The sequence below is a fragment of the Tenrec ecaudatus genome, chromosome 1, assembly GCF_050624435.1.
Source record: "Tenrec ecaudatus isolate mTenEca1 chromosome 1, mTenEca1.hap1, whole genome shotgun sequence".
Lineage (NCBI taxonomy): Eukaryota > Metazoa > Chordata > Mammalia > Afrosoricida > Tenrecidae > Tenrec > Tenrec ecaudatus.
The window spans coordinates 236,059,526-236,083,480 of NC_134530.1; the positions used below are offsets into that span (position 1 = coordinate 236,059,526).

At 39.6% G+C, this 23,955-nt stretch overlaps 1 protein-coding gene across 1 annotated transcript in view; it reads right to left on the minus strand.

Annotated features, from left to right (window-relative positions):
- Positions 1-23,955, minus strand: part of USH2A (usherin) — a 987,589-nt gene that overhangs the window by 131,328 nt on the left and 832,306 nt on the right. Inside the window, exons 59-61 of the mRNA XM_075540576.1 lie at positions 19,232-19,390; positions 16,974-17,136; positions 4,252-4,606 (exon numbers count right to left, since the gene is read on the minus strand). Coding sequence (XP_075396691.1) covers positions 4,252-4,606; positions 16,974-17,136; positions 19,232-19,390 — 677 coding nt within the window. The remainder of the gene's footprint in view (positions 1-4,251; positions 4,607-16,973; positions 17,137-19,231; positions 19,391-23,955) is intronic.

Genomic DNA, 23,955 nt, shown 5'->3' on the forward strand with positions numbered 1-23,955 from the left:
ACTGCCAGTTCTCCATCCACTGCCACCACCAGCAGGATTCATGCCTCCATTGCACCTGCTTTATGCTGCTTTCCCAGCAATATCCACCTGTCTGTAAACAACTCTGGGAGGACCTCGGGATCACTAATGATGGCACCCTCACTCTGGGCAAGTTTTCGGTGCCTCCTCTTGCCGGGATGGAATCTCAATAAGCAAGGGACTAAAGGAGAGGCCGTACTGATCCCCCTCTCAAGACCGTGGATTGAATCGCAATACTGCAATTCAGGGCAGGGAGTTCATTAATGGAAAATGTGGTTCCTCTTCTGGGGAAATTTCAGCCAAAGCAGTAAATGAAACAAAAACTTGAAAAATTGCCTAGGGCAGACACAGAAGGAGCCAGTAAAAATGTTTAGCTGGTTCAGGAATTAGATAAACATTAAGTAAACCCAGGAAAATAGTTGGAGGACAACATAAAAGGTCTCAAGACATTTAAGCACGAGCAGCAGAATAGGAGGTGCCCCAAACCTGAAATGTCCAGGGCTAACAACTAGGGCCTGAGACATGCTAACATGAAGGCTCTGCTTTGCCAATGGGCCAGTCTCACAGTGACATCAACAATAGAGCTGAGTGTAGTACTGGATATTGATGGATTGACTATAGCACTCAATGACTGCTTGCCAAATTGGATTGAATTATCGATAGCTTTTTGACCTTGAAGGCTCATTGAATTCATACATATAAGTCAAGTTGTTCAGAACAGAAAGTATTTGACTAAAATCATAGGAGGAAGGATTTGGCTAGGAGATACAGAGGATTCTTGCCTAATGATGCGGCATAGAGAATATTGGAAGTAAGCGGAAGGACCTTCTTATTTAGATAAGTTTAACATAGAGACCCAGTCTCTAGGGAATGTAGCAATGGTAATGATAAGGCTTTTTCTGACCACTCTTTTCAAGGGTGTCAGTTCAGAAAGAGTCAGTGACCTGCTGCCATGGAAACTTGGTCTAGTGACCAGAATGTCTGTGCACTGGTGCCAATTGTTTTGTGGTTGATGTACTTGCTTGCTTCTAAGATCAAGACCTTGCTGAATGAACCCAGTGATGCCTTACTTTAGGATTCACAGGGTAAAATTTTGGAATGGGGACACTTTGGGCACACATACTCACCTCCAAAAACAGAAATATGATTATTGTTTAATTCTTCTGACCAATCTTTTTAGCAAGTATTAGATTTTCAGTAGAAGAGTACAGAATCCCTGGGTTGTCCATGTGGAGGCTATATGGGGAGGGCTCAGTGAGAAAGGGTCCTGTGTGGTTTAAAGTCTGGGGCTATAGGTTTTCTTCCTTCCAAGGGCTTTTTAGTATGAGAACAATAGAGGCTAGCAGATTTAATAAACAACAGAACTTGAGTTAATTGAATTCTTTAAGTCTTACATTGCAAAATGGAACTGGTCTCTAAGGGAAGGTTTATATGATCTCTCTAGGAGCCTTTGAGAGGTAGTGCAGACTGCTAATCTCAAGGTCAGCAGTTCAAAATCACTCCAAGGGAGAAAAGGTCTTTCTATTTCTCAGACGAGTCGACCAGTGGTGCTTAACCTTCCTAATGCCATGACCCTTTAATATGGTTCCGCATATAATGGTGACTCCCCAACCATAAAATTATTTCGTTGCTACTTCATCGTCATTTTGCTACCGTTATGAATTGGGTGACCCCTGTGAAAGGGTCATTTGACCCCCAAAGGGGTCGTGACCCAGAGGTTGAGAATCACTGCATTAGAGTCTATAGAGTTGCTATGAGTTGGAATTGACTTGATGGCAATGAGTTTGGTGTTTTTGGTTTTGTAGGTCGTCTCACAAGGGAATTCTAATAAAAACACTTTAGAAGATAATTAATGTCATAGCCCTGAAAACAATATTTTAGAAGCTCAAAAGTTTAGGTATTATAATATTGACATCTTCAATAAACATACATATTTCATGAAGGCACCTGATTAAGAAAGCTATTGCTAAGGCTGTTTCAGAACTTTCATGGACATTTTAATTTCAGTGTTGAAGTTTAGAACATGAGTTACAAGAATATGAGGAGCAGTAACATGTTCCCACAGATATCCTATCAACTGAAACAAAAGCAACCCTTAACCACACTGTTTCTAATGCTCGTATAAAGAGACATAGATTGTGTTATGCAAAACTCTGACAGTTGATGTGGATTAAGCCTCCGTTGGATTCCTTCTGCCCATAGACCAGGGATGTGAGTAATTTTGCCCTTAGACAGAACACACTGGAGAGTGGATTACTTCCACCCCAACTACCTGCCCAAGGAAAAGTGGTCTCCCTCAGGGGCTAACTTGGAGGTGTCCTTGATGGAGTTTACCATCCTGGGGCTCACATGAGGCTTACCCTAAGTGCCTTGGGGAAGCCCCTGGACCAATATTGTAAGCTCCTCAGGCTTACATGATGTGTGTGTCCCAGTCCTGGCCCTGATCCCGCTCTGGGAGTCCAGGAAGTGGCTATGCTATATTGCCCTGTTGCCAACTGTGTTTTTAAGGCAGTCTTCTCTGATTCTCTGTTTCCTTTTTAAAGTGATTTACTCCAGCCAACTCCTGGGCACCATTTTGACTTGGAGGTAACGGTCTCCCTCTTCGAACATCTCTGTAGTTGTCTTGTCCTTGTCTCATTTAAGGCTTAATATTAAAAAAAGAAAGAAAGAGAGAGAAAGAAAGAAAGAAAGAAAGAGAGAGAAAGAAAGAAAGAAAGGCCCCAGTGGCTAATGGGTTACACATTGGACTGCTAACTGCAATGTCAACAGTTCAAAACCACCAGCCATGCTGTAGGAGAATTATGAGGGGTTTTTTGTTTTGTTTTTCACTTCTTTTAAGAGTTACAATCTTGGAAATCCATAAGGGCAGTTCTGCTTTGTCTAATTGGGTTGCTTTGATTCAGAATTGACTAGATGGTAGATTGACTAGATGTTGTTGTTGTTACTTTTTGTAAAAACAAAACAAATCAAAAGGTACCCATTTCAGGAAACAATGAAAAATGGATAAATAATGATAATTAGATATGAGAAATATAGATTCTGAAATAAAATTTTTTTACTACCTTTGTTTATATGTCATTTACTTTCAATCATAGAAAATGAATGTAATCTAGCAGAAAACATTGCTTTTATTAAACTATTTATTTAAAAGATTTTTCTGCAATACCATTAAAATATGCTCAGCATTAGCTTAGTATTTCAATAAATATTTGGGTACCTAAATCTGAAACACGGAATATAGTTTAAACTTTGAAAATGCTTCATACTATCTTTTTTCCCCTTATGTATAAAGAATTTGTATATTAAATTAGGTCTTGAGACAACATGGTTGTGCTGTCAGGTAAACATTGGGTTGCTAACCGTAAGGTCAGTAGTTCAAACACACTAGCCTCTTAGTGGGAGAAAGACGAGGAAACCCTACAAAGGGTCACTATGGGTTGGAATAGACTTGATTGAATTATGTTTGGTTTGGGCATATCTTAAAAACCTTATGGGTTCATTTCCATGAACACAAAGTTTCATCTACTCTGTGAAGCCTCTTCAGCATGAAGATTTTCTGCTGATCCCCTGGAGTGTTTCTGGTCTATTTTGTTAGGCGGTTATTGGATGGTAGTTTATCATTACCTAGTGGGGGAGTGTGGGGTCTATCTATAGCTACCCATGAGCATCAAGTTATGCTAGGCCCAGAGGAAGTGCTCCGCAGATACCAAGTGCACCATAGTCAGCTGTGCTTAGGGCCAGAGGGGCCAGCCTAGAAAATCATCACTCGTTGTTAGGTGCCATTGAGTCAGTGTGACCCACAGTGACTCTGTGTGCAACGGAACCACACAACCAGGTCCTGCCCGCTCCTCACTACTGCTCCTACGCTGGAGCCAGTGGTTGCAGCCAATTGACTCTTTCCTCCCATATATGGTCATTTGTCCATTGATAATTGGAAAATGAATAATTTTGCCCAATTTTATCCAAATTTCATCCCCACGAAGTATAGGGGAATTCAGTTGGTATTCTTATTTAACAAATATGGAACTCAAGTTAAAAAAGTTTTCCCCCAAATGTTCTCCAGCATTCCTTCTAGGAAGGGCAGTAAGATATCTAAATGACCACAGTGCTCCTGTTCACTTCTGATACTTTTTCACATATTTAAACCCCGAGTGAAGAAAAATGACAAGTGAATGAATTTCAGCACAGTAACCAGATGATCTAAGAGTCAGCTATTTTATTCTAAATTCTTACCTTCACGGTGAAAGCACGTACAGTAGAGACATCAGATTTCGAATCATCTGGTTGCTCCTGGTAGACCACGTGATACTGGGTGATAATACCATTGGGAGTCTCTGGCTTTGCCCAATTTAGCAGAATTGAGTGAGCACCGGTGGCTTGAGCCCAAGGCGCTGGTAGATCTTGAGGTGGGGCTTCCAGGGTCCGTGCTGCTGACCATGGGCTCGCTACTGTGCCCTGGGAATTCTGGGCTCTGACCTGGTATTCGTAGAGGGTGAAGGGCCTTAAAGCACCGGAGGTATCAGTAAATTCAAGGGCTCCTTCTGACCAGACAAACAAAAGGGTCTCCTCTTCCAGGCCAGCAGCACGTCTGAAAAGAAATCAAGAAGGCATCCAATGACAGTTTCAAGGTTTTGCATAAAGTGAGGAGTGGCATTTGTGAAGTTTTTTTTAATCATCTCAGATTTTCAAATGTTTCTTCACAGTGTGTCAAATAGCAGAGTTATCAGAAGCCTAATGCAATATCATTATTAGTAAATAACAAGAAATATATGTACACATACATATGCATACTGTTTATAAAATAGTACTTCATGGAAAGCAAGGAAAAATAGAAGAAATTAAAAAAATTTAAAAATGACACAAAATCACTACTATTCACATTTTGTATTAACTTCCAGACTGTTTTCTTTAAAAAAAAAAGCAAAGCAAAAATAATATAAGCTATACATAAAACACATGATTTTAAAAATTTAAGAGGCATATATGCAACACTACTAACAAGTCATATATTTATTATTTATGCATTCTGTTATTTTGTATTATTTATTTATTATTTTATGTATGTATCATGAAAAAATATGTATTATATATTTTCTAAATATTTGTGTGCACATTTGTGGAGACATTCATGTGTATGTGCACACAGTTAAATTGGAGTTTGATGCTGTATACAAGTATTAGACTCTTAATTTACATAGAGAATTTACCATGCTATGCTGCAAATTGCAATAAGGGTCCCAATTTGCTTAAGTTTTCCTGTATTTGCCTTTCCCAATACGCTCCCCAAGTCACTCTCGGTCATATGGCTGTTTGTGGTCAATTGGACAACCAATAGGATGGCTTGACAAGTGTTGATACATGGAAACAGACTTTCTGGCTGCTCTCAGAAGGTTGAGATTGCCACGCAGAACTATCCCTAGCTCACTCGAGGCTGACATACCCTGGAGAGAAGCCCCAGCTCTTGCGCTTTTCCCTAGAACCTAGAACTGTGCTATTTTGCATTTGTTTCCATGATGTTTTAAATATGTGCCCACATTTTTACTTCTTTGGATTATCTCTTCCTTAAATTATAACCCACCAAAAGAAAGATCCTTTTTCTTGTATATGGACAAAACTTTACTGAGTATTTATATGACGTTGTACTAGGATCAGAAGCACAAAGATGAATATGCTCCTTACTGGAACCGGAAGCTCTTGGCTTACGTAGAGAAGATAGGTGTCTAGGTAAGTCTTGGCAAGTTATGTGTTATACAATAGGACTTTTCTTTAGACGTCTTGAAAAAGTCAAACTTGTTTTATATGTCTTATCCAGAACCTAGAAAAATATAGACTATGCTCAAAAAGAGTCTTTCACTAACCCAAGCATGGGATCAGTCTTAAAGACTATAAATAGTCTTATGGCACTGGATACATATCTAGCATTAACAAATTAAATAAATGAATGTAATTGTCAGTTGTTTGGAGGGCTTCAAATATTTGAATATTTATTTGGAGAATTCTTTGCTCATTCATTTATAAAATCATGACCTGAGTAGGGAAAGTCATTGAGGAATTGTGGTTGGTTTATCTCTGCATCTGAGCCCATTAGATTTCAGTCTTTGTAGGAAACTATGTGATTATATGTTTATAACCACCCATGCCACAATGACCATCAACACTTATGTTAGTTTAGGGAAGAATATAACCAAGAGATAGCTTTTGTCTCCCTTCAGCCTATTCCATGGTTGAGGTGAATCGGGTGAATAAATCAAGATTCCCCAGGCTGCTAGGAGCACTTAATGAACATCCTCTTCAGGTGCTGGGATAGCCACATGCTGCCAATCAGATCAACAAACCCCATCAAAATGCAATGGGCGATTAAGACAAGTAAATGACAAAACCTTTTTCAAAAAGGCTGAATATTATAAACCTTTGGCTTTGGGAATTCGGTGATTCCCAACTTGATAAATCACAAAGACCTAAGTATAAGCAATGACAAGCTTCCTGCTGGACGCTATGGAGGCTTCATAGATACCTCTCAGTGATCTGTAATTATGGTTCGGCAACCCGGCTCATTATGACCTGCTGCCATGTGTAGGCCAGTTCGGCACTCTGTCGGTTTGCAGCGTTTGGCCTCTGTACTCGCCGCAGATACCAGATAGCAGGTGTGTCATTGGGAGGGATCCATTCTAATGAGAACCGCAGGGCTCTCAGCCAAGGACTTTTCTGTGATTTTTAAAAAGGGGTTTACTAGGAACATAATGCAGGAAACAAAAGTATAATTTTCTATGTGGAAATAAAAATGTCTATTTTGTGTATCTTCATACTTTTGTGGCAGTTCAATGAATTTTAATTACATTCTCATGAATTCCTACATCCAGCTGTAACCATGTTTTACTAAAACTGGTATTTAAAAAAAACTAGAGATGCAAAATTTTATAATCTTATGTATAATAAGCCACACGTTTATCCATCAAAGCGACTAAAGAATGTATTCTGACCAATTATTTCTTGTCACGATTGAATATTTAATGAACTAAACCTATGGCAAAGTAAATGTTCCATATGTAGCAATAAAAAGTGGGGTATCTTTGTGTCTGAATAAACTTTGAACAGAATTAGTTGGGTAGACTGTAATTTTTCTAATATATTTAACATTTATGATTCAACTCCCCATTTAGCTGGCAGTGCTTCCTCCTTAAGCGTCAACATTTCAGGAAATCACACTTTCAGTGCTTTCTCAATGGCCGAATGCTTAGTCTCTGCCGGAGCTCATTTGGGATACTTCAGGAATATGCGTTTCCAAATAGAGTTAATTATATATTGTCCAACACTAAGAAATGAGTTCTGGTGTTGCTGTGGGGTAAACACTAGTCTGCTAACCACAGGGTTGGCAGTTTGAAACCAGCAGCCACCCCATGGGAGAAAGATGAGGTTATATGTACCTTTAAAGCCGTATAACCATGTGACTCTTATGTAGGGTTTTTATGAGGCAGAATAAACTCTGTGGTAGGAATTAACAGTAAAAGGGAAGTAAAAATAAGTATTAAAACTAGTAACAATATATTTTAAAAGGCATCCATACTCTATGCTGTCTTAATGTAATACAATATGTTTAAGGTTCGAATTAAGCATTTTACTGAAATTCTCAGGTATGTTCCTCAAAAAGCAATTAAGATGCATGTTCTACAATGATGTTTTGAGTTTGTGTTCAGGAAGGCAACTCTAGCAATTCTGCACAGACTGCACTAAACAGGAAATGATTGTAGGCATCCACTCAATGAGCAGACCGTCATAACAGTCCTCTGCGAATCAATGTGGATCCTGAGCTAGGTTCGTAGTCAAGCAAATAGAAACACAGGTGATTTGGATTGATTGTGTCCCTCCAAATGTGCTCATCTTTAGGCATCCGATTTTCTGTTAGTTAATGAAATTGTATCAATATAGATATGTTTTATGCCAAAATGTTTTGAGATATAAAAAAGCAGATTAGTAAGGATCCAGCAGACATAGGGAAAGGCTAACATCATAGATAGACAAGGGAGGAAGGCTGGTTGACAAGCCCAGGAACTCCAAGGATGCCAGCTGGAGATGTGGAGACAAGTGTTTGCCCTTAGCGAGGGTAGACAGAGCTTCACCTTGAGTGGGCACGCTGAGTTTAGTCCCCTAAATTGTAAGAAAATAAATATCTCATTGATCTGCAACATGTCTTCTGAGGCTTGGATCATCCAGTTTTGCAAAATGATTGAGACCCCTCAAATGCTTCCTGGGCTTTTCAAGATTGAATTCTGCTGAAAAGTGTTTCCTGACTTGTCCGTGCATCTGGCCTGTGTTTACCACTCCAGATCCACCTTCTGCAATTTACTTTCCCGTCTTAAGTTTTAATTATAAGGAAATGTTTGCCTATCCCAGAGACTGACTTGCGGTGATTCCTAATATTCCATTAGTATTTCCAATAAATCCTAATACTTGTAATATTTCATGCTTCCATGGCTTTGGTCTCTCTTTTAATGTCTTTTCATTCCCTCTTTCCCGTTTTTCTCCGTTCTATAGACGAACTCCAATGCATCTTTTAAACTCTGTACTTTGGTCATTTCCCCCCTCAGAAAACCTTTCTTTTGCTTCTTCTCACATAGACTTATCATATCTGCCTATGTGCTCTTTTCTTCATTGATGTACTCATCAAATTCCACTGTAATATATTTTCCACTTTATTATCTCTCATGCTATAATCCTGCAAGCTCCCTGAATATAAGCACCCCCTTACTCATCTATATGTTCTGAGCATCTCTAGAAGCATGGTCCAGTGTGTTGTGTAAGTACTATTTCAACCGATGACTAGGTGATTATTGACAAGAAGAGTCCAAGACAACCCGAAACTTGAGTAACTAGGAAAAGGTACTCATTATTAAGTTATTGTCTCTCAACGATTAACCTATCCTCCTGTGTTCCACTTTGTTATAGCACTGTGCTTCTTTCTGTAAACCACTTTATGCTTTGTTCTATGCAATGGGCTTAATCCATGTTGGACTCCACCAATAGAGTGATGGACAGGAAACTGTCCTTGCTGCTTGTGTTCTGTGTGTGTGAGCTTCTTCCCAGGTAGCAAGGATTCTTCACCCCATAATAGTGGCTCTTGAGGAGCTGATGCCAGGGGCTTAGGTGGAGAGCAAATGTTTTGAGAATGATGAGGGCAATGAATGTACAGATGTGCTTTACACAATTGATGTATGTATATATTGTGCTAAGAGTTGTTTGAGCCCCTAATAAAATGATTAAAATAAGGTAAAATAATTTTTTTAAAGAAAGAAAATAGAAAAAATAGTGGAGCTTCCTTCCTTTGGAACAGATGATAGGAGTTTGTAATTTTTCAAACACAAATATAATTGAGCACCTTGCTTCAGGATACCTGAGCCAGCTGGCAGTTTCCCTCTTCAAATGTCTCCATTCTAGCCTCACACAGGCCCTCTTCTAAGTTCTAAATTCTAACGATTTCAGATGAGACCACTTATTTGGTTCATCCTATGGGTGGCATCTGATTTCAGCAGCTGTCTTCTGTTTTTAACGTCTCAATGAACAGATTTGAAACTAGTAAAAACATCTTTATAGTAAATTATCTGAGTTTAAACAAATGGTATGGTTTCTCTTTTCTGTGCTATAAAATCAAATAGGAAAATCATCAAGAAGTAAAGGATGATGATAGGTTTATATCTATACTTACTACAGTTACTATATTTACTACACCACATTATATAAGTTATTTTGGTTACATGTATAACACACACACACACACACACACACACATCTCCCTCCAAGGTGACTCTGACTCAGAGGACTCTGGGAGACAGGTCGAACGGCCCCCTGTGGGTTTCTGAGACTGTAACTCTTTCCAGGAATAGAAAACCCTACATTTGTCCTGCGGAGTGGCTGCTGGTTTCAAACTGCTGTAGTGAGCAGCTCAGTGCATAACCATTATGCCACGGGGGTGTGTATATGAAACCACCGTTCTTGACATTGAGTCCATTTCCCTTCTGAGGGACCTCCTGGGAGAGAGTGACCGTAACTGCTCCATGTGGCTGCCGCCTCTTTCTCTCCGAGAGTGACTGGAGAGGGATTGGTGGGTTCTAGCTCCAACTTTTGGGTTAGCAGCCAAGCACGTGCTTTCTCTGCCACCAAAGCTATGTGTACATGTCTGTACGAGAGATTATATATGTATGACTAAGTAACCCTGGCGGCACTTGTGAGTAAGCGTTGGACTGGTAGCTAAGGTAGCTATGAGTCAGCATGGATCTGATGGCAGTGGCTTTGGGTTTGGGTACATAACTGGAAATATTTATGAACAAAATAAAATTATTTAAAATCTCACCCATTACCTATAATTTAGAGATAAGTGCTGCTAACATTTTTGCATATGTGAGTTTAACATTCCAGACATTTTTAAATTAAAGGATTATTTTATTTGGGGCTCTTATAACTCTTGTTACCATCCATATATTGATTGCACCAGGCATGTTTGTACATATGTTGCCTTCATTCTTTTCTAGACATTTACTTTCTATTGAGCCCTTGGGATCATCTCCTCTTTTTATCCCTCCCCCTATGGCCCCTTGATAGATTGTAAATTATTATTATTTTCATCTCTCACACAGACCATGGTCTCCCTTCCCCCATGTTTTCTGTTGTTCTTCCCCCTGGAGAGGGGTGGATGGTTATATGTCGATCATTGCAATCTGTTCCCCCTTTCTCCATTCCTCTCCCCCCCTTATCCCTACCCTTTTGGTATTGCTATTACCCTCCTGTTCCTGGATCCCATGTGTCATGAGCTCCCATCTCTTATCTATACCTATGAACATGTTCCTGTCTAGTCTGAATTGAGAAGCAGCACTGGGGTCATGACAGTGGGGGGTGAGGAAGCCTCAAGGAACCAGAGGAATATAGTGTGTTTCATGGATGCTTTACTGTATCTCGGTTGACTCATCCCTTCCCTGTGGCCCCTCTGTGGGGAGGATTGTTCCACTGTCTATGAATGGGCTTTGGGTCTCTGCTCCAAGGCCCCTTGTTCTCAACAATATGTCTTTGTTTGTTTGTTATGTGTCTTCTGATGTCTATTAGCTGGTCCCGATGACACCTCATGATCGCACTGGCTGGTGTGCTTCTTCCATGAAGGCTTGCTGCTTCTCTGCTGAATGGCCGCTTGTTTAACTTCAAACCTTTAAGACCCTAGACACTATATCTTTCAATAGCCGGGCACCATCCACCTTCTTCACCACATTTGCTTATTCACCCATTTTGTCTTCAGTGATTGTGTCGGGAGGGTGAGCATCTCAGAATGCCGATTTGTTAGAACAAAGTGTTCTTGTATTGAAGGAGGGCATGAGTAGAGACCTGAAGTCCATCCACTACCTCAGTGTATTGCCATATAAGTATATGTACATAGGCCAATACCCCTATATTTGTGGATTAATGTATTTACATATGTACACACATGCGTATACCTCTGTCCAATGCTTTGCTTCCTAGGTCTTTCCTCTGTTTCCTTTTACTTTCCTCCTGCCCCACCATCACGTTCCCCCTATTTCTGCCTCTCAGCGCTCCCTCTGAGCTAGTTGGAGGTGTTGGAGCAACAGTAATCCAGGCATTTTTAATATACATATAAATGAAAAAATGATATTTCAAAAGAAAAGACTCATACTAAACATACAATGCACCCTCTCTTTTATTATCATGGACTTCGTTCTTTCTCTTGAAGTGGACATCCACGGTTGCCAGATTTGCCTTCTTAAAACATTGCTTTGGGGGGAGGGAGGGGAATAAAACAACCCCCCCCCACCAAAAAACATTGCTTTGGACAACATGTTGAGAACCACTACATTTCTAACGTGTTTTACATTCAACACAGTATTTTCATCTAGTTCTACTAAGGTTCTGGGAGGCTAATTACCCTGTAAGGAATCTAGATGCTCTACAAATGAAAGACTTAGTGGCTGACTTCTGTAAAGATTGCAACCAAGAACCTCTAGGAGGTAATTTCTTCTTTGTCATGCGTGGCACTATGATTTGAACATGGGTTCGACTGCATTCCACTACAGCTATCCTCTAGGTCTCCATTGATAAGCCAAAGCTTGGCTGTGCAAGCCTACCCAGCATTACCATTAAGGGAAGAATTGGCTATCTGCTTAAGATTACAGCTAAGAATACCCCATGTGTTTTACTCTGTTAACCCATGTGGTCACCATGAACGATAATGATTCAAAGGCAACTTACAACAAAAACACATTATTTTCTTTGTTTATTAATTAACCTAACTTTACATGAAAACGAATCTTACACAGTAAGCTTGTTCAAAGCAGTAGTAAGTGGCAGAGCCAGGACTTCAAACTACAAATTGTCCTGTGATTACAAATCCCTCTTTCACTAGCTCCTATCATTTCTCCTCTTTGCCCCCAACTCTTCCATGTTTCACATTACCTCCAGAATCTAAGACTCTTACTCTTATATTTGATGTCTTATAAAATCTACCATTAGTGTGATGTTTTACATTTCTTCTGTAGATAGTAAAGGCTTCAGCTATCATGACTACTACGTGACCTCTATTATGCCTTCAATATTGAAGATTTTCTTATTTTATACTTTTATTTACCTTATATATATTTCCCATCATGCTCTGCATTGCATAAACCCTGAATTTATGATCTGATACTGAATAACAGAATGAATTTTATACTTAGAAATGAAAAATAAACAAACCTATAAATGTGAAGGAAGAAATAGTTAATGTATGTATGATAGGTAGGGCTACTGTGCCATCCTGGCCAATAAACACATGTGCATTAATAAGGTTATAGTTTAATTGAAGGGCAAAGAGATAATTGGCTTAGTGAGCCTTGCCTTTCTGTCTCTTGCTATCTGATGATTGGACTAGCATGCCACTACCTTAGCTAGTTCTCTGCCTCAACTTGCAAGCTAAACTACCCGAGGGACACCCAACCCATGGGCTGTGTTGCTATAGTTTGAGGGTCCTTCCAGACCCGTTTCACCACACTGATGGTGTACACATCACTCGAGATGGGGACTGTCAGATCCTGTCATCTGGCTGACTGTTGGCGACCTACCCTGTTGCTTGCTGCCTGTGGCTGGATTGCCTGTATTACCTCCAGAAGTCTCAGCTGTCTGCTTCCTTGACTTGCACCCTGCAACCTTCATGAGTTGTAGGACTGCCAATGTATTAATTGTCTCATGGAAGTGAATTGAACTGAGCCATTTGTACTGCTCTGTGGACTAATTAGCTGTTTATTTATTATGTTGAATATCTATCTATCTATAATCATAAGTACCCTGGTTTTATTTTTCTAGAGAAACCTGTCTAACACAGTGTTATTTTAATATGATTGCCAAAGGCAGGATTTATTTAATATATAAAAATCACATACAAATAAACAAGAAATAATCCAATAGAAAATTAGTCTAAGGACATATATGTATATAAACAGTAAATAAATATTTAAAAAATGATCAATCTTACATAAAATGACCAAGACTTTAATAATACTGTAACAAGAAATGATGTAAAATATTAAATTGCCAAAGACTGAAAGCATGATAAAATTTGACACGGTATTTCAAATATATTGCTCATTTTCAGAATTTCCTTTCATATAATCATTTTGGAAGTGTTTATTGGAGAATTATAATCATGAAAATCTGGAAACAGCACACTTGAAATTCATTACAGGTCTGGTTAAACCATATATGATATGCATCCACAAAATAAAATATTTGGGGGATATTACAAGAAAATACATTTTATCGTTCCTCTCACTATTGCATACCAGTATTAATAATATTATTTCTCTTATGTAAAGTAAAATGTAAATAGAAAATGTTAATTAAAGAATTGTCTGGTAGCTGAAAGGTTGTTGATTCAAACTCACTCAAGGCTACTTTTCTACCCAACCCAAATGGAATTCCATCAAGATTCATGTTACTTTTATTCACTGACTGTTTTTGTCAGTTTTCTCAATCAACTTGATTATCCATTCTAGATAATTATTGTCTGTAGATTTTTGTTTGCAGTAATGTTCCATATCATTCATTATTCAAAAATCAGATTTCTGCTCCCAAAATCTTACTCAATAGTCAGAAGGAAGGCTTATCATCTTTTTAATTATAAAGTGTTTAGAGGGTGTCTTGTCCATATTTATGTCCTTTATTACAATTGATTAAAGCTTTTTACTTATTTAAAGAGATAACTTGTGGTAATTTTGTTTTTATTAAAATGGTAGAGACCATTTGTACATTTACTGTTTTGTCAAGTCCTAAGAAAATTTGGTTTGGTGGATTTGGTAGCTGGAAGTAATGAGCTTCCTTCACTGACAAAGGTATAGGTGTAAGGTAAAAAGAAAATGCTAAAGAATAATTGCCATCCATCAGAAATCATTATTACGGAAGGCAAAAGCCCAATAGGATCTTCTGCGTGTGTACCCTGTCAATAATGGTGTCAAAATTGCTAATATCAATATTGTGCCCATTTTATTAAAAGAATAGGAAAGCTCCTCATGTTGACTCACATGTAGACCACAAAAGAGCAGAAATGAAATATCAAATTAAACGGTAAAAAAGAAAATAATCATGTCATTACCAGCATATTTTTTTTAGTCATTAATATTTTATCATTTTATTTGGGTGGATACTTTCAATAGGACAATATCAGGAATCAATATTTAAACAATACAAAAGAATTACCAAAGTTTGGAGGTTTGGAGGGAGCAGGGTGACAAGTAGCCATCCTGCTATTTAAGATCTGCATAGGTCAAACCACCTTTGCTGGGTGAGCTAAATGCATTACTTTCAGTGGTAATCAAAGAAAGAGGAGGCAAATGATGAAACAGAAATGACATGCCATCACCTCCCCAGAAATACGGCAGGCTGGTGGCCATAACTCTTGAATGGGCTCTGTATTGTCCCAGGATGAAAAAGAACTATATGTCTATATTCTATTTCTGTCCGTACAAATTTCTGATTTTTTTGTAGCTATCTAAGAAAAATTTGATATTGCTGTTGTCTAAGCACATTTAAACTTCAGCTGAAATAACTGCCAAGTGATTCATGCCTATGTAGGCGACTATAATGATTGTATCTGGAGCCCCAGTGCGCCATTTTCATTTCACTTTAAATAAAAAACAAAATGTATCTATGTCAGTCAGTGCCCTTCTGCTGTACTCAGAGGTATCAAACAGGCTACAATTATGATTGTGAAGTGATTGTGTCACATTGGAAGAAGGTTTATTGCTTCGGAGTCTGCTAGGCAGTAACACACTCTGTTTCATATTACTCTTTATATCATTGTTTGCCTGTGACTAGAATAATCAAATGCCATCAAATGCTGTCAAATTCAATTTACAGTATTTTTCATTGAAGCGGGCTTTCTGCTTTATATTTCCTGTTTTCCTTCTCTGTCGCGGCCATGGGATAGTCGCTGTAATCATGAGCTTTATTTACAAAACCAATAGAGTGGAGCCACGTCCTGGTCTATAACAGATCCTTTATTTCCCTTGATTCAGAATAGGAATTTGATGTGCTTTTCTCATACAATTAGCATTAAGTAGATGAAAGAAAACTATTCCAAGAGGATGGGTATTTTAGAGCCTACCCTAATGTGCTTAGCGCAAGATGCAAATTCACATGAGCCATTTTTACATGTTCGTGTGTATTTGAGTCAGAAATATTATTCTTCAAATTAATGGCTGCTGAGAAGAAATTTGGCTTGCTCATTTTCAGTAATGTCATTTACCTAACCAGAAATGCAATACTACTTTCTCCTTTCATAATTTTCCAATAAATCCTTAACTCGGCACCGAAGGCTGATATAAGCCAACGGGAGTTAAGACTCACTTCCTGCCATCAAGTCCATTCTGACTCATAGCAACCCTACAGGGCAGAGAAGAACCGCCCTTTTGTGTTTCCGAGCCTGTACACCTTTATGGGAGTCAGCCTCACCGTCAGCCTCAGCATTCTACCTTAGAGGGGTAGGTTTGAACCCACGACTTTGCCACCACGCCTCCCAAACTGTTTCAGTAGCCGCTCGGGATACAGGAACAAGCAAGGGAGGGGGAAGGCTGTTTGGGAGAGCGTAAGGAAGGATGTTGAGCGTGGTGGGGAGAAGCTGAGAAAGGTGGCGTTGTGCGTTTGTATGCCCGGATATAACTATATCCAGTGGGGACGGAGGCTTCCACCAGCGAATTCTTAGTCTCAGCTGGTGTCTGTGTTCTTTGTCCTTGAGTGCAAGAGCTCAATTGAAGTTTCTTTTCTTCTTTGACTCTTGTCCTCATTGTCCTATCCCTTTATTTACTTCCCTCCTCACCCACGCCTCCTTTGCCTCCTTTTCCTTCCTATCTGTTCTCTCCTCTTTCCCATCGCCCTCTTCCATTCTTCCCTTAAATTTGGGTAAATTGTGCTTAGTCATTTTAGCATAGAACCCGAAAACCAACTGCATCAACACTTCCTCCTCGGCTGGATTGAGGCTCACTCAAACAGAAGGACAGTGGGAGTAGAGCCCCGCTTTTGCATATGAAAAGAACCATTTTGAGGAAGAGGCGCTAAGATAAGTGGTAGGAAATTAGAGTTCTCATTCCAGACCCGGTTCCTCCTCAGTGAAGATCATGGTCTTGGTCAGTGAGCTTCTGCAGGACCACGTCCTCAAATGTTAGGAAGGCTTCGCAAAGCTAAACTAGGAAGTCTGGTCTCAACCAACTAATGTGACACCAAAGTTATGACTTTTCTCCTTAGAACCCAAGATAAAGTTCTCAGCACAAGGCTTGGTAGTTAGTCCTCTGCACCCCTCCCCCCCCTCCCCTCCCCTCCCCCGCCACACACACAACTCTCCCGCCTTTCCTTATGGAGACGGAAAATAATATTTAACTTTATAGTCTCGGACCATCACATATTCTGTATAATTAAAATGATAATGGCCGTCTTACCTGTGAATAAAGTAATTGATGATAATGCCATTTGGAATTGTGGGTGCCATCCATGTAACTTCTATGCAAGCTGACCCCAGTGCCTTCAGAACGGGAGAACTAAGATTGCCTGGTACATCTTCGGATGTTCGAACAAACGTCCTACTGCTAACTCCACAACCTCCTTTGGGGACAAAAGAGAGACTTTTAGTAATTTATCAAAAAGGATGAGTTCTATATCCATATATAAAGAGAAAGGCATGACAAAAATAAATGCATCTGTGTTTTGTATATACTTTTGCATACATTCTAGACTGGTACTACAAATCTCTAAGGATAGTCACATAGAGAAGTATTTTTTGAAAATCCTTTAATTAACCACATCATGGACATAGGCATTGACAATAAAGCATATGCGTGTCTGAAGTGACTTGCAGTCATTTTAGACAGACAATGATAATGTTCTTGCAGTTCACAAGTGCGTATGGCCTATACACCTTGCACACTTGGAGTATTTTCTTTTGGCAAATATTTTTTAAAAATTGATATCCATTCTCAAAACACTCAGAAATCAAAAGAAAACAAAGAAATGGAAACATATTGTCTTAATATACAACAGATTGAGGGGCATAGGGATGTAGAAGTTGATTTTACATTCAAATCAGAGAAACAATAGTTTGAAGTTCTTTCCGTCTTGATCAGGCGACAGCTGAATCAGGGAAGCAACAACCTTCAAACTTAAAAACCACGATGTGTTCCTAGCTACTCCCAGTGTCTGAGATCAACCAACAGAAAATTGAAAATCCCTGAAGTTCTAACCAACTGCATGAGAAGTAGCATTCATTTGGAAATGGAAGTTTCTAAAAACATGGTAATAGGGGTACTACAGGCTGCATGGTAAAGCCTCTATACACCATTGTTCTGCATCAACTTCAATACATAACAATCCTGCAGATCAGAGTAGCACTGGCCCGCAGGATTTCCAAGACGCTGGCTCTGTGGGAGCAGACTGGCACATGTCACTTGAGAAGCGAATGGCTTCAAATTCCCAGCAGGCCAGCAGTTGAGCACTTCTCCACTGCACACTCCCAGGGCTCCCTACGTGTTAAGCACATGACTGGAACTTTTATTTCATTGACTTTTATACTAAGGTGAGGCAATTTGAACATTGATGTGAGTTGGCTTCCTAATTGGCTCCTAATTCCAGTGGTTCTATGAATTAGGCATGGGCTGCTAACCACAACTTCTGGGGTTAAAAACAACCGATGCTCTTAGGGAGTAAGATGAGGCAGTCTGCTCATGCAGATTCACAGGCTCAGAAACACTAGATAAGGTCAAGATGAGTTATAACTCACTTTATGGCGATGGTCTGGGTATATTTCATGTGCATAAAGGATATGATGTATTTATATGTATATACTTATGTATGTATATGTCATGAATTTATTTAAGGAGTCCCCGAGTTGAAAATAAAATCCACACAGATGCACTTTGTGCGACAGACCTGGTGACCTGTTTCTGCAAGGTCACACCCTTGAAAACTCTCAAGTGCAGATCTCCTCTTCCCAGTGGGCACTGTCATGTTGGACTCAACCCAACAGCAGCCAGAAACAGCGACAACAATAGCAACAACAACGATGGAGAATTAATGTGTGACTCTCCTGACTTTCTGTTCTCCCCACTAAATCTCAGTTTACATGTAAAGCATCGTCCACTTGGAAGGTGAATGGAATGGAGTGCAGGGCATCTCAGATAGAGGATTATGGTTTCGTTGACCACTTGCGTGAACGATGGAATGAAAATGGGTCTATGTATGTGAGAAAGTTCAGACAAGCACCGTACAACATGTAAGATGAACTTGGGTGTAGTTCAACCTTTAAAGAAACCTGATTTCCTTTCCCCTTCAGAACACAATTTTTAAAAAACCAAGGTGAATATATTTTTCTATGGAAGTTTTGTAATACCTGCTTTGTTTTACATTCCCAGTGACTCCTTTATGTGAGCTAGGTGTTTTTCTTTTAAAGTGCCTTATAAAACAGGACTTTGCAAAACCAACATTTTCATATGTTTAAATATTCATGATTTAATGTGCAGAAATGCATAATGCTTCACTCAATGCCAGGCTCGGGCTTTTCTGGGTAAATAGTCCACTACAAATATGAAATGGAATGCTATTCTTTTTATTTGAATTGAGAATCAATTCCTCTTTTATGGTTTTTATTTTTTAGTTTTAATGAAACACTTTTTCAGTCCAAGTCAGGGGACTGAAAGACACTCACCATTTTGACATGCTTGGATCCTGATCTCATACTGTGTGAATGGTGCTAAGTTTTCCAGCAGGATGGACCGGCGGTGACCAACCGGGGAGATCAGAGGTGTCTCACTTCCAGCATTGAGTAGGACATTGTAGTGCACAGGCATTTGCGGGATGACAATACCTTGAACGAGAGGGAGAGAAAACAAAATGAAACAGAAGTATGCTGCACAGAACGGAGGAAAAAGTTTTTCCCTTAAATACAATATATATGTAACATTTTGCATTTGAGAAGTAGATGGTTGCACAAATGATCACTAGAAGCTGAATGAAACTTACATTAGAATTATTACAATAATGCTCTGAAAGTTAGAAATGTTTGTCACCCATTTCCAATAAATATGAAGGGAAAGAAGACCATTTGAATATAGACATTTTTTGGTCAAACATATAAAGTATGGGCTTGCATTTTTTAAGCTACAAGGGGATTAAAAATGGTGTCATCTACTTTTTCTAGGCTTGCTTACTCTTGTAGTTCATAAGCAACAACACCAGTATTGCTTGTGACAATAATTTTTCTGTAGAGCATTGTGTGTGTGTCCTGCCTGACATGGATCCTTGACATAATAGCCCATAAAATATCCAAATCATAGTTTACCTAGAGAATCCCCAGCACATCAATATCAAGGCAGGACAGTGTACTCTGTTGATGAAAATTATGGATCTAAGCCCCTAAGACATTTTGTTTCAAAAATGGTCATATTTCACAACTGCTTCATAAAAAGAGAAAGTCTAGTCAATTGTAGCCACTTCACAATCTCTTTATATAATGAAATGCCTACACATTTTATTTAAGGCCCTGTGGAGCCACTTGCAAATTTGCACGTGGATGCTAACCGGAATATTGGCAATTCAAACCCACCCTGCAGTGGTGCCGAAGAAATACTTAACAATCTGTGTCTGTAAAGATTACTATTCCTCAGTAACACCTAGGGTCACCGTAACTGGCATCAACTCTATGGTAAAGTGTGTGTGTGTGTGTGTGTGTGTGTGTGTGATTGAAGTTTTAGTTGGTCATAGACACTTTTTCAAGTGGGGATATGAGCCTTGCATGAACACTATAATGGAGTTTCCATTAACTTTTATCTTTTAATGGAAATGCTGTTATATATATTGATCTAGTAGCTTATAACACTTGTGGGCTTAAATGCTTACTTTTTATTACATCAATAAAAACAAAACAATAGAAAAAAATCAATTTGATTTTGCTACAGGAACAACGGAGGCTGTGGATGGAGCAAGCCGTTAACGTGCTTGGCCACTAACACACAATCTGAAAGTTGAAACCTATCCGCTGCCAAGGCAGAAGACAATGCTGGCAGGCCAGTTCTGAAAAACCACACAGTGACAACTGTGTGGAGCCCAGTTTTCCTCCGGCACACAGAGAGTTTCCATGAGTCAAAACAGATGTGATAGCAACTTTGAAGAGGGAAACACGGCAACATACAAGTCCATGGCACATTACTGAGAGGAGAGAGCAGGATTCAGCGGGCCGCAAGAAATACACTCTGAAGAACAAATTACAGTTTTGTTTTTGTGGATGCAGCTCCAAGGATGAAGGGGCAGAAGAGTTAGTACAAACAAAAGACGTTTGTACTTTCATACGCGACGAATGTCAATAAGGAGTTTCTGAAGGAGTTCTTGACGACAGTCCGAGGAGCTGATCAACGATGTGATATATCGTGTTGACTTTAGTAATGCAGATTGGGAGTTTTTATTTTACATCTATTGCATCGCAGTTAAGCACTCGGTTGCATTTATTCTGATAACTTAGATTACCACCATCCTATCATTCAGGAGCCCTGGTGGCACTGTCAGGTAGGTTTTGGACTGTCAGCCACAAGGTTCGCTGTTCAAAGCCATCAACTACTTCATGGGAGAAAGATGAGGCTATCCTCTACTATACAAATGCATACCTTGCAAACTCCATATGTGCTTGGTATGAGTTGGGGTCTATTTGATTGACATGAGTTTAGTTTTATTTTTAATCTTACCATTGATTACTATACACTTAGTCCCACCTTAGCTCTCCTGCATTCCAGAAGTACTTTCAACCACCAATTGGGTATTTGTCCTTGAACCCGCTATAGAACCTCAATTTGAATAGGTTCAGAGTAGAATGAGCTGTACTTCCCACTCACTAGCTTGCTCTTCTTCCTAAGTGCAGTGATAATCCCATCTTTTCATTCCTTAAACTGGACTTGTTTTTGCTTGTTTGTTCTATGTATTCATTTGAAGACATGAGCGGTATTGCTCAAGTCAGTTCAACAAACGTGTCTGATCCACCCACCATATACTTGCCATTGAAATAGCCATGGAGGCCAGGGTATGGACGTGATTTCATGCAGTATCCGGTTCATCTGGATTGTCATCTAAGATTTTCAAACTGATGGATGATATAAATTTTAATCATTTTATTGGGGGCTCATACAACTCATCACAATCTAAACATACATCCATTGTGTCAAGCACATTTGTACATTTGTTGCCATCATCATTCTCAAAACATTTTAATTCTACTCTCGCCCTTGGTATCAGAAACTCATTTCCCCCCTCCCCCACACCCTCTCTCTCTCATGAATCCTTGATAATTTATCAATTATTATTACTTTTTCATATCTTACACTGTCTGATGTCTCCATTCACCCCCTTTTCTGTTGTCCTTCCCTCAGGGAGGGGGTTATATGTAGATCATTGTGATCAGTTCCCCCTTGCTCCCTCACCTGCCACGTCCCCTCCTGGTATCACTACTCGCATTGTTGGTCCCTAGAGGTTTATCTGTCCTGGGTTCCCTGGTTTTCAGCTCTTATCTGTACCAGTGTACATCCTCTGGTCTAGCCTGAGTTGTAAGGTAGCATTGAGATCATGATATGGGGAGGAGGAAGCATTAAAAAACTAGAGGAAAGTTGTATGTTTCATCAGTGCTATACTGCACCCTGCCTGGCTCATCTCTTCCCAATGACCATTCTGTAAGGTGATGTCCAGTTGCCTACAGATGGGCTTTGGGTCACCGCTCTGCATTCCCCCTCATTCACAGTGATATGATTTTTGTTCTTTGATGCCTGATACTCGATCCTATTGACACCTTGTGATCACACAGAGTGGTGTACTGCTTCCATATGCACTTTTTTGCTTCTTAGCTAGGTGGCCACGTGTTTATCTTCAAACTATTAAGACCTCAGATGTTATATCTTTTCATAGCTGGGCACCATCAGTTTCTTCACCACATTTGCTTCTGTGCCTGCTTTGTCTTCAGTTGGTGTTGGGAAGGTGAGCATTACTGAATGCCAACCTTAAACTGGAATCTTAAAATGCTTCCTGACATATGAGTGTTCACTCCCAAATGCAATTAACTACTAAATTTTATCAGTTCATTCTCCAAGGACGTTGGGTTGCACATATAATTAGCAGCAACAGACTATAGAGGAGTCATCATGACTCACCTTTTACTATAAGAGGGCAACCCTTGTGGCTGGTGCATAATGAGTTGAAAGTGTGATAGGGAGCAGGTAGGGAGATGGGTGCTGGAAAGCCATTGCAGTGGGTACAGCAAAGGCATATATAAGAATGGTCATTCCTTGTATTTCAACTTTATCCCAAGCATCATACAGTGGGTTACTTAATGCCTCTAACAACAGATGAACTTTATGAAGCCTGGAACATTCTACTGCTCCTTACTTTAGTTCTAGTGTTGAGATTTTAGCACAAAGTGGAAACTCAATAATGTTGATCGATTAAATGAATGAATGAAGCCTCACACACTACTGAAAGATGAGCATTACTACTTTAGTTATTTTTAAAATGGCTCAGTTAAGTAATCTATTCTGGATGGCACAGTCATTATTGGCTTAGCCAAGACTTGAACTACCCCCCATCTGAGACTGCAGCAAATCCTTCTAAATGTATGCTCTTTCTTAATGTATGGATCTTTCACCAGAAAGATGGGTGGGGGTGAAAGAATAATTTTGAGAGACTCTTCCGAGAGACAGAACAGATATGTGAGACCACCAAGACACAGGGGAAAAAGCGACGGAGAGTCAGAATCACTACTGATGGAACTAACAGATGTAGGTTATAGTTGAGGTCCTGAAAACTAGGTTTCTCAAACTGAGATGCACACACCATGCATTTCTGTGAGCAATGTTTGTGGCATTGTCTTTACGTGCTGTCGAACACTTCTGAATCCATCTTTCAAATATAGGTTTTTTGATTACCAAAAAAAAGTGCTATGTTATATTTTTTTAAGTAAATGTCTCTGTATCGGTCATTAGCTATCAATATTTTACTTTATCTGCGTATTGGGATCTGGCCAGGCTGTATTTGTGTTAAGGTAGTGCATTATTCATTCCTAATAGTCATTTGAAGGCGTCCTTTCTCCAGTTCGTCTGAGGCTGCATTTTCCTGCTCCTCCTGGTCTGTTTCCAGACGTCCTATCCTTCAGGAGGAGGCTGCTCTGCTGAAAAGGGCAGAACTCTCAGGGGCTCAGGGAACACAGCCGTGCTTGCACCACGTTGCAAATACAGATGTAATCGTTATCTAGGTTTAAACAAGGCTGGCCCAAGCATGGACGTGGAAAAGGCGTTTTTCACATTTTGGTTAAGAGGAAGCAAATGCCCTTTACATAAACCTATGAGGTGTTGAAACAGAAAACATTCCTGTAAGCTGTGAACATGTCAAACAATGACATGC